Genomic DNA, 21,192 nt, shown 5'->3' on the forward strand with positions numbered 1-21,192 from the left:
TTATAAAATGACTTTATAAAATAAAAGTGCAATCTCAACTAAAAATTATAACATGTAGGCCCAACTTGACCAGATGTAGGCTCATCTACAACTCTCCGAGAGCAATATACGATCAATTGATCAACAAGATGACTCTCTCTCCAATATCATTTGCCTACGAGAGTCGATGATAGGCAAATCTACTATAGAAATCATGTCACTAGAAAGGGGACATGACACGCATCCCCATTTGAGTGTTGAACAAGAAATGATACCTTCCATACATAAACACAACCTTCAATTGAGTTGTGTTGACCTTCCAAAGTTGAGAAATGCAGTATACTAACATGGGCTTGGCCACTGATTTCTCCTTGGCTATCAACTTATATTCTGCTAATATTTATAATCTCGGCTCAATCTTGGCCACTAGATTTCTCCTTGCTTATCAACTTATATTATGATAATGTTTATAATCTTGGCCACTAGATTTCTCCTTGGTTATCAACTTATATTATGCTAATGTTTATAATTTAGATTTGATTATGAGTTCACAATCCCCTCTAGTACTAGTGGAGCTGGTTTGGGTTCGTCTGGTGATGTAGATATGGCAATTGCAGCTCATCAGTACCCCTCTAATCAAGAAAATCCATTTGATGATTGAAATCAAAAACTTTAGTCTTGACTCTTCACTCTTTTATGACTGAATCATGTTACAAACTTTAAGTTTAATGATCTATATTTTGAATTTTTGTAATTTAATAATTCAATGTGAATGTGTTGATTTTCTTTATAATTGTGAAAATAGATCAATTATCAAGTATAGTAGATTCATATATCCATACTAGAATAAAGATTCATACTATGAAATGATTTAGTTTTAGAATAATGTATATTTCTCTTATTTTTTAGTATACATAATGCATACATACATACATATATATATGCATGAATCCTCCACGAATAATAATTGGGAAAAATAAATAAAAAATCTTGAATCCACGGATCCAATTCACGTGTCTAAATCGGATTCATGCCACAAATCAGCAACTAAGGCAAAAACAAATGTGTTTGGGCGTTTTTGGAGAAAAAAGTGCCTTTTTGTACTTTACATGAGACATTTGGGCATTTAATGGTCAAAAAAGTGGACTTGAATGGTATTTACATGCATCTAAATGCTAAATCACACCCTATGGATGTATATTCATGTCTTATTTCTTTCTCAAACTCTAACATTTTTGCTTGGAGAGCAAAATCAGACCCTCAACATGCAAAGGCATGTGACATTTTTGCTTGAAAGAGTGATTTACATGCAGATCGTGGTCTTCAAACTCAAATGCATCAAGCATGGACACATGTATTTGTGGTTTTCATTGCAAGTGGCACTCTAGAAGAGTGATACATGCAACGCCCAACATGTAGAAAGCACTTTCCATGCGAATCAGACTCTTTGAAGGGCATTGCATATTTAAAATGACTTTGAAAAATGTCATATTTTAGTGCAATTCACACTCTAGGAGGCCATTCGCATGTGACACCTAGGCTGGAAATGTGTCTTTACATGAAAATCAGACTCTTGTAAGCCTTTTGCATATTTGAAATAACATGTTTTTTTCATTTTCTTTAGTCAATCTTTCCCTTCAAGTGCAAAATTGCACTCTTGGAGTGCATTTACATATTTTATTTTTGGCCTCAACTGCAAATCACACTCTACAAGTTCATTTGCATGTACTAAAAATAGACTTTGACTTACATGCATTTGGGTTTACAAGGAAAAATCTCACTCTAGGGATGCAGTTGGATGACACATATTTATAAAAGTCATGTTGTTCAGTTGAACAACTTAAACTTCCCATTTAGCACATGTCTAATTTATAAAAATCACTTTAAATGGGTCAAAATAGAATATTTACACTATATAGTTTACATATTGCGTAAATATTTATTTAAAAGAAACATTTTACTTAGATGTTTTAAATAAAACAGTAAAGTATATCTGAACATTAAATTAGACTATACAATGCACTATAATCACTTAAGAGAAAGGCAACTCAACATGAAAATAAAACATTAAGTGTACTATATTCACTTAAATCACTTGAGTGATAAAGTAACTTTAAAACATAACGTAAAGTCATTTAAGTTATATTTTTCAGAAAGTAAAACTCAACATTAGAATATAACATCCATATTTTAAATATGTGATTCCGCGTGGAGAGTCCACTTTCTGGGCACTTAAATGGTCATATCTTTTGACTAATAAGTCTAATTAAACCTTAAGATATACCAAATCGAAGGGAAAACCGAAAGCAAGAGATTGAATGAAACAAAAAGTTTGAATAATCTAAACAAACACTCGATAACACAAATAAGGACTTCAAAGGATTCAAAAATCAAGCATACACTTAATAATATGAAAAACGAAAAGGACTTAACAAAGGCCTTCAGTATAAAGATTCACTATGCGAAATGGGAACAATTAGTTGATCAATATTGGCCAATTAAATAGTGAATTACCAGAGAGATATGTGAAACTTAGTTGAAAAACCTTCATACTGTTACCTCCATTTTGTCAAACAACACTTTCATACCACTACAAATGCCCCTATATCAGGCAAACATACGATAGAACTAAAACAACAATTATTTGGAGGTCCTTTGTCTCCATCCAAACATCAACTTGTACCTCCATGAAGCACTCTAACAAATCATTACATGAAATGATGGCCATAGCAATCTTGAAGGGTCACTCCTATAATGATTTAACATCTATATCACTTCAAATCTGACTCTTGCAAGTAATTACAATTCATCTATGTAAAATTTCTTACCAGATTTCAAATTTGAGGCTAACTGATGCACAACTTTTAATTGCAAGTATGAATACTAATATCAAAGAATAGATTTGCTCCTGAATTTGTATATGTTAGTACAAAAATAACAAAGATAATAAAATGTTCTTGAACTTGTAATGTAAATCAATCCTTTGATGTGCTTGCATTAATTGATTTTGATCATTGTTATGTCACATGGATCAAGTATACATATCACACGAAGGGGTGTGAGGGTGAATGGGCATGTCTCCGAATGGAGACATGAACATTCACCATCACATTGGTTCGGTGTTGTTTAATCATGCCCAATTTTCTATAGACTTAACACAAGTATTAACCATGTATTACCAATCATTATGAACAACAGCTTGATATAATATAGATCGATGGTGATCTTAAATCAAAGGAAATAGAATAAGTTTTGATTATGTCTAAAATAAAATTTCAAACAATATATCTATGATCATCAGTTTCAACTGTGCAGAGTTATATATACTACTATTATATATGTATCTATATATATAACAGTATGTGCATCATACTAGTATAGATATATACATGTGTGAGTGTATATATATATATATATATATATATATATATATATATATGCTGATCACAGTTATTGTTAGACCGAAGCTACATGCTTTAACACTCCCTCTTAGCTAGGGAAGACAAAGTGCATATCTATAAGTTCTAAAGTGCATATTTATAAGTTCTCCTTATTTGAAAAGTGATATGATCAAGATATACTAAAGACAATCAAGTCTCATGATATTCTTTCTAGTTATGGTGTGTAAACAGATATCAAGTCTCATGATATCTACCATAAGATATCATGGTATATCCGTAGATATTATGTCACATAATATCCACCATGAGTTTGAACATATTAATCTTCAATAGATATCACGTCACATGATACCTATCAACAGGCTCTTTTAACTATCATGATTTGTCCAAGAATATCAAGTCACATGATATTCATCATGATAGTAATCTAATAATTATAAAGTCGTCATCTTATAGTATTAGAATCAACATTTCATTATAAAAATTGTCATCTTTTGATAATGTATATAGGTAGGCTCATAAGTCATAGTCACACATATGACAAAAGAGTTTACACTTTAAACATCATTATTAAAATAATAAAAATTTACAAAGTTGAGACTCAAATCTCATAAACTTACATTTCAACCATACCAAGTTTCTTTCTGAAATGATCAACCTTCAGTTTAGGAAGAGCCTTGGTGAGAATGTCAATTGTTTGATCACCTGTATTAATATATTCCAATTGAATAGCTCTTCTTTCCACCATGTCTATTACGTAGTGGTAAGGAATTTCCATATGCTTGGATCTATCATGAAATACAGGATTCACAAATAACTTGATACAACTTTGGTTATCACAGTGAATAGTGATAGGTTTCATAGGCTCGCGGAATAAGTTAGAAAGCAATTTTCAAAGCCACAATGCTTCTCTAGCTCCCATTGCTGCTGCAATATACTCTACCTCAGGAGAACTCTGAGCAACTGAAGCTTGCTTTCTCCAGATCCGTGAGCTCATAGTTGAACCTAAGCTGAAACAACATCCTGATGTGCTCTTTCAGTCTTTTACACTTCCAGCCAAATCAAAATCCATATATCCATGTAGCTCCAAGCTGGTATTCTCATATTTCAGTTCATATCCAATAGTGCCTTGAAGATACCTTAATATATGCTTCAAAGAAACAAGATGAATTTCACAAGGTTCACACATGAACTGACTTAATGTATTAATAGCATAGAAGATATCAGGTCGAGTATTCACAAGATACATCGAGACCCAATTATTTGTCTATATAAAGTGGAATCAACTAGTCTAGATTCAACACTTGCTTCCTTTAGCTTGTGTAAGTTGGTTTCCATAGGCATTGACATAGGTCAACAATTTCATGTTCCAAAACTTTTCAGAATAATGATAGTATACTTCTTAGATGTAGGAAGATATTCCTAAACTTCTGACGAACTTCCAATCCAAGAAAGTAATGAAGAATCCCTAAGTCCTTCATTTCAAATTCAAAAACCAAATCTTTCTTACACTGATTAATGAGATGTTCTTCTCCTGTAATCAAAAGGTCATCAACATAAAGAATTAGAATCAACATATTACCTTTAGTTACTTGAAAGTAAAGATTTGGATCAGCAACATTCTTGGTGAATCCAAGACTTAGAAGATATTTATCAATCCTTTCATACCAAGCTCGGGGAGCCTGTTTAAGTCCATATAGAGCCCTTTCCAATTTACATACATAGGAGGTAGCATCATGAGTCACAAATCCTTCTAGTTGTTCCAAGTATACTTCTTCCTCAATTGTTCCATTTAGAAAAGCAATTTTTATATCCATTCGATAGATTTTCCAACCTTTAGCTACTGCAATGGCTATTACAACTCTATTTGAGGTATACCTAGCAACTGGTGCAAAAGTTTCTTCAAAGTAGATTCCTTCCTTTTGAGAGAATCCTCTAGCCACAAAATGAGCTTTATGCTTTTCAATGCTGCCATGTGCAACATACTTAACCTTGAAAAGCCATTTGGAAGAAACAACAGATTTTCCTTTAGGTCTAGGAACTATATCCCAAACATCATTTTTTAGTATCGACTGATATTCTTCCACCATTGCATCTTTCCAAGCTTGATGTTTAAGTTCTTCTGAAGCATTAAAAGGTTCAGAGTTTGGACTCTTACACATGAATGCATTGTATGTTAATTTTCGAGGTCTTTTGCTTTCACTGAAGGTGCTGCAAATTCATCTCCTTCCTGTATAAGTTTCCTTGTCCAAAGTGGCCTTTTAGAATTATTATCAAGACTCTCTTCTTGAGTCTTAGGAAAGATCTCAGTTTCATTTGAAGTCTCCTCAGGGTACTCCCTCTGAATCTCAAGAGCGGGAGCCTCTTCTAGGGAATGGGATAAGTCATCTGTATCTAGTTCATCTGAAGTTTTGGCCCTTTTGTAAGCAATATCTTCTTCAATAATGACATCTCTTGTTGAGTTCTATTTGTTTTTTTCGAGGTATGTAGATTCAATACCCTTTTACTCTTTCACTAAAACCAATAAGAATTCATTTTCTTCCAGTAGGTTCTAACTTTGTCCTTTTCTCCTTAGGTACCTGAATATACATAGGACATCCAAATATCTTTAAATGACTAATGTCAAGTTTCATTCCTAAAAATGCTTCTTCAGGAGTTTTGTTGTTCAAATGTGAGTGAAGACATCTATTCTGAATATAGCTTGTTGTATTAGAAGCTTCAACCCAAATTAAATGCTCAAGTTCTATAAACTGCCTCTTAATCCCAGCAAGTTTGCAAAATTCTTTAAATATTTCATAAGTGTATTCTTTCCTATTATCTTTTCTTAGAACTTTAATTTTCTTTTCTAAGGAGTTTTCAGTGATAGTTTTGAATTCTTTAAATTTTGAAAGAATCCATCTAGATTCTTTGCACTTAAGGAAGTATATCCATGTCTTCCTTGAAAAACCATCAACAAATATCACCATAATACAAGAACCCTCCTATGGATGATGTAGACATGGGTCAACATAGGTCAGAGTGCACTAGTTCTAATACATCTTTAATTTTGCTCAAACTATGAGGAAATGACTTTTTAGTGTTTTTCCCTAAGGCACAACCTTTGTAGGATTCATTGTGAATATGACTTAATTTGGGCATTCCAATTACCAACGTCTCCATAGATGTTAGAGCACAAAAGTTGGTATGACCTAATCTTCTATCCCATATTTCATTTGAATCTGAAGTCTCATGAACAAGTGCAAGATTTGGCTTAGCGCAAACCTCATATAATAGTCCTTGTCGTACTCCTATTATTAGGGCCTTCTTTATAGTTGAATTATTAGGCCATGCTAGTACCTTACCTTCCATGAATGCAATTCTATAACCATCATCTTCAAGTGCAAGTATAGACATTAAATTCCTTTTAATACCTAGTACATAAAGAACTCCAGAAAGCTTAATAGAATTTTCGGATTTCAATTTGATGGTGCAGGTCCCAATTCCTTTTAAGGAATATGCAGAATCATCACCAACTGTAACTTCTTCCTTTGTTTCTATCTGCATGCTTTCTAGGTTATCCTGATATCCAGTGATGTGCCTTGAAGGTCCACTGTCAATTATCCAAGTGTTGGATTCGGTTGATATTTGACTAGACAATTCTGAATAGAAGGCATATTTCTCATACTCTTGACCTTCATTTGATTTATCAGTTTTGGCAAATGACGCTTGAAGTTTAGATTGATCAAGACAATTTAGTGCATAATGTCCATATTGATTACATCTAAAATATTTTATTTTGGACAAGTCTTTCTTTTGTTTTGACTGTCCCTTTCCATGAAAGTTTCTTTTCCTTTTGTCGTTCTTCTTCTTACCCTTCTTATGAGAGTTGGTGTTAAGAACATGAATGTCTTCATCTAAGGTTTTATGTTTTCCTTTAATCATTAATCTCAATTCTTCTTGAAGGCAATCAGATCTCAATCGATCTAGTTTTGGGATTTTAGATCTTGCACTTGTACAAAGGACTCCCAAGAATTTGTTAGTCCTCCTAACGCTATTAGGGATAACTCTTGGTTGTCAATCTCATAACTGACAGAAGATAATTGATCTCTCAATTCTGTGATTCTCATGAAGGCGTTCATGGTTTCTCCTTTATTCATGCTGATATTATGCATTTGCCTTTTAAGAGAAAGTTTTCTACTAGTGTTATTTACTATGAGTGCATTTTCAAGAGCTTTAAACATGTGATATGTTGTAGCATGTTTTGCCACAATAGGCACTATGTGATCTCGAATGGCATCCAAGATTATCTTCATGGCTTTCTCATTATTTTCGATCCATTGAGTTTTCTCTAGACCATCTTTGGGTTCTTCTTTTTCTTCTCTTGCAAAAGATTCTAATTTGTTTTCTTTTAATAGCATCATTTTACGAAGTTTCCAAGATTCGAAGTTATCAGCACTTGTAAGGTGGTGTTCAAATCTTAACATGTTTGTCATCTTGAAGAGTAATGAGAGACTACAATTTAATGTCAAATCTGATCTCTTAAACTTAATGAGATCTCTCCTTGACAAAGCTCTGATACCATGTAAAGTTTTTTACCAGATTTCAAATTCGAGGCTGACTAGTGCACAACTTTTGATTGCAAGTATGAACACTAATGTCAAAGAATAGATTTTCTCCAGAATCTGTATATGTTAGTATATAAATAATAGAGAATAAAATGTTCTTAAACTTGAAATGTAAATCGATCCTTTGATGTGCTTGAATTAATTGATTGCGATCCTTGTTATGCTGGGTGGATCAAGTATACATATCACATGGAGGGCTGTGAGGGTGAATGGGCATGTCTCCGAATGGAGACATGAACATTCACCATCACACTGGTTCGGTGCTGGTTAATCAGCCCCGATTTGTTATAAACTTAACACAAGTCTTAATCATGTATTACTGATCATTATGAACTGCAGCCCGATATAATATAGATCGATAGTGATCTTAAATCAAACGAAACAAAATAAGTTTCAATCATTTCTAAAATGAAATCTCAAACAATATATATATGATCGTCAGTTTCAACTGTGCAGAGTTATATATACTGCTATTATATATGTGCATATATATATAAAAGTATGTGCATCATACTGGTATACATATATACATGTGTGTGTGTGTGTGTGTGTGTATATGCTGATCATAGTTATTGTCAGACCAAAGCTACATGCTTTAACAATCTATAACCTGATAGCAATACTCAAATGTTTTCTAAGTTGTCCAATACAAATAAGGATAACATAATATTATTCCTTCAACAATAGAGAATCATCATAGAAGCAGTTTGAAATATTTATGTCATCATGTTGGCTTTCCAGTTAATCAATCATGCAAGGTACTCATGTTTCTTTAACTTATGCATTTACATGAGCTTCATGGTTAACCAAAATAGTTTCATTTGTCCAATAATCAGAAAATAGCTAGTTAATCATTATACCAGAATGACATAAAAGAAAATGAAATGTATTATTGGAAAGTTTATCACCAATAATTTTGGATATTTATTCTGAAAACTCTTGTATGATAGTGCAACTAAATTTGGGATTCTTTTCTTTTCTTTGTATTTGATCCTAGCCGATTAATATGTTAGAGAATGGCATGAAATGGAATCAGGTGAGTTAATTTGCCACTTCGACATTAATGCAACTTTGTTTGCACTCACTATCAATCAGTTTGGCTTGACCAATTTGAAATGCATGTTGATTGACTAGCCGCTGACATGTTTCACTTAATTTCCTCTGTCCCTGTTTTACCCCCATATGATGTAATCTCCCCTTCTATGATTTCTTCTATTTTTACAATGTAATGATTTTACTTACAGACATAGGGTTTTGACAGAGGGGTCTAATGGATTTATTTACAGTGCTATGGTCTTGAGAATGTAACAATGAAATATATAAATGTAAAAAATGTATTGAGTACGATTTGCTGAAAATATGTTTCAGTTCTTTTATATATATTACTGTCCTTAGCTTTAAAAATTAGGTAATTGGTTTTGGAAGTGAATGGAGAGAACGATCAATGCAATTATCCCATCTTTATATTAATGAAGACTAAATCACAGAGATTCTATTGTCAAGCAATAACTCTGATATAGTTTTCTGATCTGAATTTGATGGATCAAGTTGATTACGATATATGTGCTGTTTTGGCGGAGATTGTGCAAATCATATAAATATGTGGACCATTCGATTGACAAACGTACTTGGGAGAGAAAGATCGAATTATTTCCTAATTCTGGAAATCCTGATTCATACTATAGATCTGATAAGAAGATCAATCTAAAAATGAAGAGGAAACTGAAATAACTAAGATTTAATCCTTCATGGATTGGATGTGTTAGAATTGCAATTGCTATCTTGTAGCTATCTCTTTATGAACATGCAATTGATATACTTATCACTGTTTCAGAATTGATCTAGGCATTCATGTGTTGGATGGTTGAGGATCTATGCCTAAAAATGGAAACCCGTGCTTGATTTAGTCTCTATGCCCTTGCTTTTATGATCTCTGTATCTGAAATCTTCAACCTTGTGCTAATGCAATTATTACCCTGTAAATAGGAGGCTTGATACCCCGTATTACTTGGTTATGAAAAGAATCTTCTACAGCAGTTTGGAATCAATAAATTCCATGCCTTTTGCCAAACTTATGATTCCCCTCAAAGATTTAGCAAGTGGATAAGTTGTCTTTTCATCACAGCTCTTTCCATCATGCCTCTTTCTTAACTAATGTCATTAGTAGGTTATTAACTATCTACTCTTTGGCGGTGATCATAAACATATTATGGTTATTTTAGTATACAGAATCACAGATCATGCTTTTATGAAGATATGCACCAATGCAATTCAAATTTGATGTAATCAAGTCATAATCTTCCACAATGCATCATGACGACATCTGATAGAAAATTGTGAAGTCTCATAATTAATAAGATTTTCTTGAAAAATGATGCCAATGTCAACTTTCATGGCTGTTTCCTTCATAGTATAATCGAAATCATTTGATTTCCGTATCTACTGCAAGCTTGGCATAGATAAAACTTGTTGTCTTTGATACATTTAGTTGACATTGTACATTGCTTGATCCATCTTCAAGTCGTTGTCCATAATGTGTACTCATCAATCTTATTCGTATAGTTGTCTAACTTGCCTGTCTTGTTAATTGCTACCCACCAGTGATGATGTCAGCCCTATACCTTTGTCATTTTTTTGTATTGGCTTTGTTCATGTATTGATCATCCTTTGTAAATACAAGGAACTTTCTCATGTCATCAACACAATACTTAATATCAATATAATATTTAACGAAGTCATGTTATCATCCTTCATTTATTATTCTTGCTAAATCTATCCATGGTTTATGTGCTCTCTGAGATCTAATTGATCAAAAGAGTTAGAATTTGGATTGATTGCTAAAATTTATTGGTAATTGAACTTACACCCTATAGGGATATTACTATATTACATACTCAACGCACTACTGATCCCTGAATGGAATTACTCAAATGGATAGGAGTGTTTTCATTCTCAAATCCATTCTGCCAAAGGAAATTCTTCCTATGGCAAAAAGTTGAACAATGTCCAATCTTACAAAAGAAGTGTATGGTAATAAATTGAAATGCCTCCTATCCTGCACTCCTTTTACAGACTATTGAGGAAATAAAAATTATTTTCTTTCTTTTATTTCCATTTTTCTCCTTAACTAATTTTGAAGCGTGTAGAAGAAACTTTTAAAATAACATTACTTTTAGACAGGAGACCCCATTCCTAGCCAAATTTTTTGTCCCAATTTTAAAAACAACTTCTTAAATAATAAGACATAAGTTTCCTTTTATAATATACCTTACTTTTTCAGCAGATTCAGTTGGACTATTTAAATACATCACTCGCACCACCCCCTTAGCCTATGTGTAATTGAATAATAGGCTAAGGATATCCTTATGACTTATGCTTGGAAAGGGATCATAATATTTAGAACATACTATTTTATAAGTATAAGCATAAATGGAATTGTTCAAAAATATTATCAATGTAATTCTCAACTTGTAAAATTGAACAGTTTGGCAATAAAATGCATTCTTCACCAGTCATGTATTTCATAACAATTAAATTTTCATATTATGCTGTAGCTGACAATGTATTATTTACTTGTCAGCTTGTAGGTAACTGTTAGGAGTTGGCTAAGTGGTTATTGATTGCTGTGTTTTATTTGGTAACGTACCATCAAGCACTTTGAATATGCTTCTCATTCTCAGGGAATTCAAATTGATTATATATATGATCATCACTGATCTACTTTGGGTTCTACGAGCACTACAATTAAATAGAATATTCACAGGTTTCATCTACAATTAGCTGGTATGGACTGTTATCTTCCATTTATATCACAATTGGCAGTGAACATTCCATTCTAATGTGCATAGAGTTTTAGATATTCTCCTATGCAATCCTATGGTAAATGTCATCTTCCTCAAGCCTACCCTTGTTAAACTCCAGCAAAAAAATGATGTCTTGGAAAGATTGAAAATAGTGCAACCATCTGTCCCTAAGCTGTTATTAACATCTTGCTATCGAACAGCATCATCTTTTACAACCTATTTTTCAGTCCATCGCAATAACATCAACTCTCTGCAAGATAGCATCCAGATTACCAACGATAAATATATTAAATACTCTTAGGATCTCTATGGTTATCAATTATTATTTTGGATTGTGATTGAAAGCATAATCCTGTCCCTTGCTGCTACATTAGTGCTGGTGATTATTTATAGGTTCGTCAATTTCTAGGATTTGGGTTTATCACCACTGCATGCAAGAGTGAGGTTGTAAATGTATGTGCACATGCACACACACTCCCACGTGTTTCTTTTCCATTTTTGCTGAAATTGTTCAGAATTATGCTACACTTCTGCCTATCAGGACTAGATCTAGGTTTTCACACTTTCTCCATGTGACAAAGAATAAGCCTGGAAGATAAATGAAGTTTGGACCAATGCACTTTCCCCATCAAGAGTTATTTTGCTCAAAGTCACTAACTTATTATTATAAAAGTAATTTTACTAAGAGACAATACACATTCCATAACCCTGCATTCCTGACAACTGCAATAGTATGTTGAGATTTGTCTGGGATCTTTGTCTGGCTCTGCACATATTTTTTATGTTGGTTAACAGAAAAAGTTAAGAATCAGGTTCCTTCTCTAAAATGAAATCATAACCTATCTAAGTTTTATAGAAGAGGTGAGATGCAAATAAAATCTTCACAGCCCATTTGGGGAAAATGACAAGGTGATTCATTCAGCCATAAATTTTGGGAATGAAATGGTATTTTGATAAATGGTTCTGACACTCCCCTATACTATCCTAGACCATCATTATGCCAAAATAAAGATCACCTCTCCAGTGATGTCTGTAAATAAAATCAGTTTGAAGTGATCCATTGTTTCTAGTTATAAGACAGAAAAATGTATTCAAACATTTTAGCATTTTATTCATTATCCAAACAATTGTAATACCAATAGTGAATGAATATATAAATAAGAAAGGGACATAGAATACTGCAAACTTACCAAGATAAATCTTTTCACTCCAGCATTTTTTGATGCATTTATGAGATTAATAGGCCCATCCTATAAAATAACAAATTAAGCACATTGTTAATCAGTCAGAATAATATACTTGGATCATAAATTGTATGAGCCAAGATCTATGTGTAGGAATTTTATCTTAAATATGAAGAAGCTACAAAAGATTCATATAAAAGGCAACTTTTTGAGGAAAAATATACCAAGCTAACATTGTTTTTCAATGAAACAGGACAAAGTTAATATGCTGCAAAGCTTTCTCACATCACTCAATAAAGATGCTTATCATTCATATTTTTATGTGAAATATTGAGCCAAACATTCTACTCTTTTTATGAAAAAAATTAGAAATAGAATCAAATAATGCATGTAGGTAAGACACAACAGCCAACTGAACCATGGGTCTTGTTAGCTAAATATTTTGTAAGTAGGCATAGGCACACTACTTACAAAATGGGGTTTTTAGACACAGTAAATGGGAAATAATCTCTCCACTCGACTTAGGGGAGGCGCCCTTCTTATTGCTGCTAATTCAACTAGAACATAACAAGAAACTCAAATGTAATGTTTTACCTATCACTTCCTCTTTCTTTGAGAAGGGTTTTCACTTTCATAAAGGTGCAGTCTGCAAACTGGAAACCTTTTTACAATTTTCCCTGTATTGACGGTGTAGCCATATTATTATTATCCCCCTCATGCATTTTGGTAAATCCATACTTCACGATGCATTATGTGATTTGAACCTATGAACGTGTCTGTGCATTTATCTTTGTAGTTGTCATAGGAGGTTTTTATTTAAATGTTGATTTTATCACGTTTGGGGATCTTCAATGATTAATTTTAATTTACCGACTGATTTGTCATAGTTGGATTCCAAATGCATGAAATCAATTTAGTTATTTGGGTTAAGGAGCCAATAGATTATTTAAGTGGTTAAATAAAATATTTTATGTCACTTTTGTAAAAGTGCTTACATTGCCAAAAAGTGAGTTTTATGCTCACTACTACTTTTTATGTTTTTGGCGATTTGAGATTTTTGTTCCAAAACCCTCTTGGAGAGAAATCGTAGTTTTTTCATTGCAAGAGATTCGTGCATCGGATCTTCATGAGGAGCAGCTCATTGGATATGGGTTGTGCTTCCTCATCTTTACTGAAGTTTTCCACAGCTTTGGCGTAGCTTTCATTTTGCAGTCCTCTTTTTGGTTTTGGTTCTTTGGTGTGAGGTGGGCCTCTTGAGATCTTTCTCTTTGCTTTTTAATTTTATGAGCAGATGATTGCAATAGATTTGAGGGATGAGAATTAGCATTACCCCACATTTTCAATGATTTCCTCCACGCAGTTGGACAAATGTGAGCATTTCTTGTTTGTAGCTTTATGAAATTGGGTTTTTGGCAGCATTATGCTGCCAGATTTTGCATGTGTGCTTGGATTATTTTTTATTGGATTTTGGGAGTTTGCACTAAATGAAAAAAGAGTTAATTTCGTTGAATTCCAAGAAGTTTGACTTTGGGGATTTTTATGTTTGTCTCATTTTGCATGCGACCCTTATTTTTTAGATTATTTGTTTGGCATGTCTTTGGTGTTGAAATGGATTGTCCTCCATATCTACAATCATTCATATTTTTATTTTGTGGTTTTCCATTTGTACAAATCCTTACTCTTGAAAAAGTGCCTAGTTAAGTTTGTTAAGTGCATCCTTTAGAGAATTTTGCCTTCTTGAGACATTGCCTCCATGTTTGTTTTGGTTACATTTGAGATGCATGATTTTCGGTGTTTGAGACCACATCACGAGCACATTGAATGTGCTATGATGGGACCTTTTGAAACCCGAGAACTTGGTTAAGATGTAATGTCCCCTTTTTGGGGCATTAGGAATTCCCAAGTCAAATTCATATAACATTAAATTTTACTTAAGAGAGTTTAACGCAAATTTATAAAATAGGTCAATTTAATATTATAGAGAGAGTTCAAAGATGACAAAGAAGGAAAAGGACGAGTAGAGGAGAAGGAAGCTCAACAGTCACATGTTGGGTCTTTAAAAGAGGAAGGAGGAGCTCACTTTGGACATGCTTGGTTTATGATTCAGACTTCATTTTCTCTCTTGGAGAGATTTTTGGCAGGCTTCATCTTTCATCCAACCTAAGGACAGAAACTCTTGTGCCGATAGATAGTGGACCATAGTTACACCACCCTCAAGAGGACCATAGAATGGGGGGACAAGTTTCTAGCACGAGGGGACAAAGGGGCCTTAATTTGGTTACGACACAGAAACGATGAGGGGACAATGGTGGGGGACCATGAGGGTTGTATATATTATACATATAGTACTTAAAATGCTAGTTATGAAAAGATGTAGTCCAATATAAGATATAAAGATGTACAAGAGTAAATACTTGAACACTACAATGAATCGAAACATCGAACATTGAACATAAATAGTTGAATCAGCAAATAGTCAACACTAGGGCATTAACCCATCCTTAGCGGAGGTGGTAGAATCTAGTGGCATTGTTGGGGACGAGGGGTCAGTCTCCAAGTTCCTCATGCGTCCTTGACTCCCAGATGTCCTATAAAAAGGGTGGACGCATCTCTATGTTACTATGCAATAGACACAGCCCCATTATCTATGGAGACGTCATACTAGGTGTTTCACATGTGTTTATAAGTTTTTCCTTAGCTTTATAATCTTATTGTAATATTGTGTTTAAGACTGGGATTTTGATGGTTTGTTATTGTATTGATGTATCATGCAATAACGCATTTTGAGGTATTTTAATGAGCATTTACTAGTTCATTATTGGTTATTTCTGCTGGTTGTATTTGCAAAGTATATATATTGTTTTCTCAAAATTATCTGAGTAAATTTGGAGAAAATATCCTTCAGGGTATTACAATGGTATCAGAGCATCGACCTTGCCATCCTGTTGGATATAATTAGAAGTTTCCTAAATAATAGAAACAATGTTATTGCAGCTCTAATTATTGTAAAATGTATGATTAATTGAAAAGGCCACCTTGTTTAATTCGCACAATACAGAAGATTAATTTACCACTGGATTTATACGAAATGTATTTGGTGAAAGAATTAATTGAACATAGAGTTTGAGAAAATTAAAATCATCACATTCAAAGGAATTCAATTGCTGTAAGAAGTCTTAGGCGATATTCAAAGAGTTGATGTTGTTTGCAAAGAATTTGAAGGATTATTATTAATAAAATTACTGTTGTTCTAGAGTATTGTCTAGAAAAAGAAATATCATTGTATGGCAACTTTACTTTCCACTAGCGAGTGAAGCTAATTTGCTTGGAAATATTATATGCTAGTAGTCAAAGGTTAAGAGAAATTGTATGGCATTTGATTGGTCATCTCTTTTCTGTGAGCCATAAAGTTAAATTCAAAAATTCCCTGACTAACAAACCTGCAACATATGTTAGTACTCAATGGTTAAAAATAAGATACGACTAGTTGCATGCAAAATTGAAAGAAAGAAATCCTAATCCCCTTTTTAATACCCTTCTTACAGAGAGGCTATGATCAAACCCTTGGTTCCTGGGGGAGTGCATCCTAAGGCTCTAGTAAAGAATAACTCTCCACTAAGTGTCATTTGTTCACAAACTGACCTCTCAATAAGGCCTTATAGATAATAACCTTGATGCATCCATCATACTTAGCAGAGACTGTACTTATCCCAAGCCTTATTAATAACCATAGGTATGTTCATCCTTCTATATGCATATGTTGAAGCCTTTCAATATATAGACCTTGCTTCAGTTTGACATTGTAATATCCCCATCTTTTTAGCCTCTTAGTGGAGTTCTTAGCCTTTCCATTCTCTAAAGGCTAAGTGGAGGAATAAGGAGAAATTGATTAAATTAATTTCTTATAAAGTGATTAAAATAAATTTAAATTAAAAGGTGACTTTATATTTAATTAATTTAATTAAAAGTGACGAAAGTTAATTAAATAAATTAATAGAATCTTCTAGAATGAGGAATTAAATATTATTTTATTTCTTCTAGGAGGTCCATCTATTGAGGAAAAGAATAAATAGGGAGGGCAGCCTTATTGTTGAACATTGAATGTGTTGCCATCTACTCTTTCGGATAACTTGTGGAGCCAAGGGTTTCTACAATTGCTACATTGATCGTTGGAAACGAATACTCCAATTGATTTGCATAATTGAGGTGGTGAAATATCTTCCGAAGGGTTGCGGCTGTTGGAGAAGACAAATCAGTCTTTTCATTGTGCTAAATTTGTGACCTAGGGCCAAATTTGTTGAGTAAGATTGAAGGAAAAAGTCGGATATTGCTTGAGTGTCGTCGCTACAATGACGCTGCTACAATTACAGCGACTCACTATAGTAAAATTCAAATTTTTTGAGCAATTTCATGTTTCTATCTATTACATTTTGCATTGTTTGAGAGTAGATATTTAGGGCATTGGTAGGGTTTTTTAAATCTCTTGTGGAGAGATTGCAGACTCATTTATATCAGAATTTCATTTCAAAAGTTGTCAAAGGGAATTAGAATATCATTAAATCATGGCATGCATTGCCTTAGGTCTCATTGGTGAAGATGCATAGTTTATCATTTGTAGCTTATGTTTATGTTGGTGAACAGATTGTCCTTTCTATTATTTAATAGATTCACTCCATGCCCAGGGTACAAAAAATACAAAATGTCCACAGCAGTTGAGAAAATCTCAAGTTAGTTGATTTTCTCTCTAAATTTTTAAAGGTACAGCTCCCTTATGAAATTTGCAATGAATTCAAAATTATCTTTGCACTTTTACTAGAAAGCATGTAAGGGTCTCTCACTTACTCTTCGGTAGTAAGGTAAGAATCAATACAAACAACAAAAATAAACATTCATCGAGCCATACTTCCACAAAATATCTACTTCAAAGAGTGAATAACACCATAAACTGATATTAATCATTCAAACACCTTAATTGGAATGAACTTACAGTAAGAACAGCAATCAAATATCTCGAACCAATAAACTAGAGTTCACAAAGTAACAGCGATTTAATACTCCGAACACAAAGTTTCCCAAGCCGAATTCAGGATGACATATATATATATGTTAAACCTTCTTTATGCGCATAGTCATTCAAAAAGTAAAACATCCATATACTATCTTTTAATTACTTTCTATCAAGTATCTACTTATCAGAGTTTTTATCTATTTCTCCCCTTAATTAGTTCAATGCCCCAGCATTTATAGTTTCATTACAGAATTCGAAAGGCCTCCATCAAAACCCAGTCGTTTCGGTTAAAACAAGAAACAGTTATGAACGAGAAAGTAGTTATGATACAGGTGTCAAAATGTAACTAAAGCAACTATCCTATTCAAGCCTCACCGCCAGTCTTCTCTTCTTTGCCCACGGTCTGACGCACCAGCTTCCAGCTCCGGAAAGTGTTCATGAACTCCTGCGTAGCGTGGGAATGTGGATTTTTCAAACTCAACAACCTAGCCCTACACGTGTCCTTCTGCCATTTGAACTCCTTTATCTTCAAGCTCTGACGCAGCATTAGGTCCTTGCTAAGATGTAACATCAACTCAATGTTCACTAACGCAGTGAAGTCATTAGCGCTGGGCGATTCATTATCCCTAATTTGTTCAAAAACTTCATTGAAGCTCTTAGTTAGTGTCTCAGAATCCATATTCCGGTCATCGAACTGCAGGATTCCCGTAGGATTTACTATTTTCATATCTTTCAAGAGTTCTTTGTGCATTCCAGTGACTTTGTACTCGATGCCCTGCACTTCTGTAATTGTCTCCTTATAAACTAACTCCTTCCAACTCATGGGATCTACATTTTTCATAGGATTCTCATTCAGAAACTTGAGCACCCCAAACCTCTCGACCTCAGTTACTTGAAAAAAAATTGCCTGGCACTGGCTTTGCTCTGCTTCCCACCCAGGGATCAAAGTTTGAATCTCTCCCAACAATGATTCCCCTTCGGCATATACATTCACGAATTCCAAAATACACTTACTACCTTCTTTAACGATGACTTCCACCCAATCCTTCATGTCATCCGCTAGCAGCTTTCCTCTTTGCATTTGCTTCATCAATTGTTGACTTCCAATAGAATTCGGATCAAAAGCTTGGGGAGCTTGAACAACTGGTAATGCACCAAGAGTCATCAAGGAATCAATATACGCGGCCATAGTCATTACCATGCCCTTAAGCTCCTTTTTCTCTTTGCTATCCTTCTCAAATTGAGTTAGCATGTAGTCAGCAGAGAATTTGAAGAAGTGATTACCAGTGCTTCTATTAATAGTCCCCAACTCAACCGAGGTAACATTGAAACTCTCATCATCAATATCACCAAACTCCGTTTTCTACTTGTATGTGGCTATTTCAGCAGCTATCTTCCCAATCACTGGGTCCTTGGTTAGGTGGGCATCTGTCATCAACTTCTAAGCCTTTGAATCCCGTGCAGCATATTTAGCTACAATGTCCTTCACAAGTGATGTAACCAGTTGCAGACTTCTTTTCTTGTTGATTGTGTTGGATAGCCAGGTAGGGATAGCAGGACCTACAGAGATTGCCTGAGGGTCTCTAGTGGGAGTAATAAATTTTGGTTGACCTCAATGAACTGTACATCACCATCTGTGCCATTTGAGAAATCGAGACCATCGGTTGAATCCTGCCCTTGAGTTGACATCTTTTTTGTTTGAACTTTGTGTTGCTTAAGGGCCTCGGATTTAGCTTGAGACCTGGTCCTCAGAGCCGTGTTTTGTATGTGGACGGGCATCCTCCTTTGTTTACCTTGAACCAATTCACTACCTACAATAGGAAAAGAAAGTGGGATGTCAAAAGATGATGGTTCAGAAAAGGAAACCACCCCTAAAGAGGGTTCATTGACATCTTTCTTTCTATACTTCCTCAGCCAGTCATCTGTGTAAGTAAATATAAATCTAGCTCTTAGATTTATATCCTCCTCCTCATCCTGGTTCCAATCTACTGCCAATGACTTCAATTCATGAGATTCTTCCCAACCTGATTCAATTATATCAGACACATCCTCAATCACTCCCTCTGTTTTGAACTTCAACCTCAGGGAACCAATTTGCTGTAGTGTTAGCCTTGTATGATCTCTCCTCAAAACCTCCTCTTCATTTTTACAATCTTGCCAGAGATCCTCTAACTGTGGAGTTGTTGATGAGTGGTCTACAAGCCCGAGAATTTGAACTGCATACCCCTTACTATCAAAGTTTCTTCTACTGTGATAGGAACCAAAATTGAATCCAAATAAATTGCTTCCAATAACAGAGTCGTTAGTCATACTATTACAAACCAGAGAACCCAACTTAATCGTGAAGGTTGTCTCCCAATCCTCCTGTGGTAGATTATCCTTAACATTAGAGAATAGTTGCCTGCAAATCTCAACTAAGACAAAGCAATCCAGAGCATATCGAGGACGTTTTAAAGGTTCTTCGTATCCACCTATTCTTAAGTAAGTGAACCTGGGAAACTGTATAAAATAACTTCCATACTGTTGAACTAACCTTTGAGCTTCGGGAGACAACCTAGGCATTGGTGTTTTCTTCAAAGCCATATGCACATTTTCAATTAAAACATCATGAACCTTCCTAAAGTTCTCTAGTGCTTTATCTTTTTGCAGCAAAGGGCAATACTGGTACACCATTATTCTTCACTCCAAACTCCGTGAGGAAGAGGGGTAAGGTCATAAACACAGGCAATACAATAAGTCAAGTAGTAAGCCATATAGAAATTCTCTCTGGACCTTTTGGCATGCTTAAGTTGCGTCCTTAGTGAACTAGTGATAATCTCCACCCAATCCATCTATTGTTCTCCCTTCAAGATAATTTCTATATATCTATACATCCATTCCACAAAGAGGAGAACAGTAGCAAAACCTCTAACTCTATGCAATAACACCACAAGGTCGTGGATATGAGGTTTAAGGTGATCTTTAGTGATAACCTTGGGTAGCCTAGAACCTCTGCCATACATGGTCTCAGTCCATTTCCTAGCCAGGGTATTGCGAAATTGGTTTGGAGTTTCTTAGTATTCAGCTTGGGCTTGAACAGGGGAGAATGTGGCAAAAGTACCCTCAGGTAGACGCAATACAGAAGCAATAGTGTCTCTTGAAACTGAGATTACCATTTCACCATCTTTGCTTACAATACATTTGCTCCTAACATCATAGTGGTCAATACACATT

The 21,192-nt window shown here is 34.3% G+C and overlaps 1 protein-coding gene across 2 annotated transcripts in view; it reads right to left on the reverse strand.

The window, feature by feature from the left end:
• Positions 1–21,192, reverse strand: part of LOC149577752 (uncharacterized) — a 282,798-nt gene that overhangs the window by 162,924 nt on the left and 98,682 nt on the right. For both annotated transcript variants that reach the window (XM_089825533.1, XM_089825524.1), the window contains one exon: positions 12,978–13,037. In XM_089825533.1, the coding sequence (XP_089681659.1) occupies positions 12,978–13,037 (60 nt within the window). The remainder of the gene's footprint in view (positions 1–12,977; positions 13,038–21,192) is intronic.

Source organism: Cupressus sempervirens, chromosome 1, assembly GCF_028749045.1.
Source record: "Cupressus sempervirens isolate cs-2001-9-10 chromosome 1, ASM2874904v1, whole genome shotgun sequence".
NCBI classification, from domain to species: Eukaryota; Viridiplantae; Streptophyta; class Pinopsida; order Cupressales; family Cupressaceae; genus Cupressus; species Cupressus sempervirens.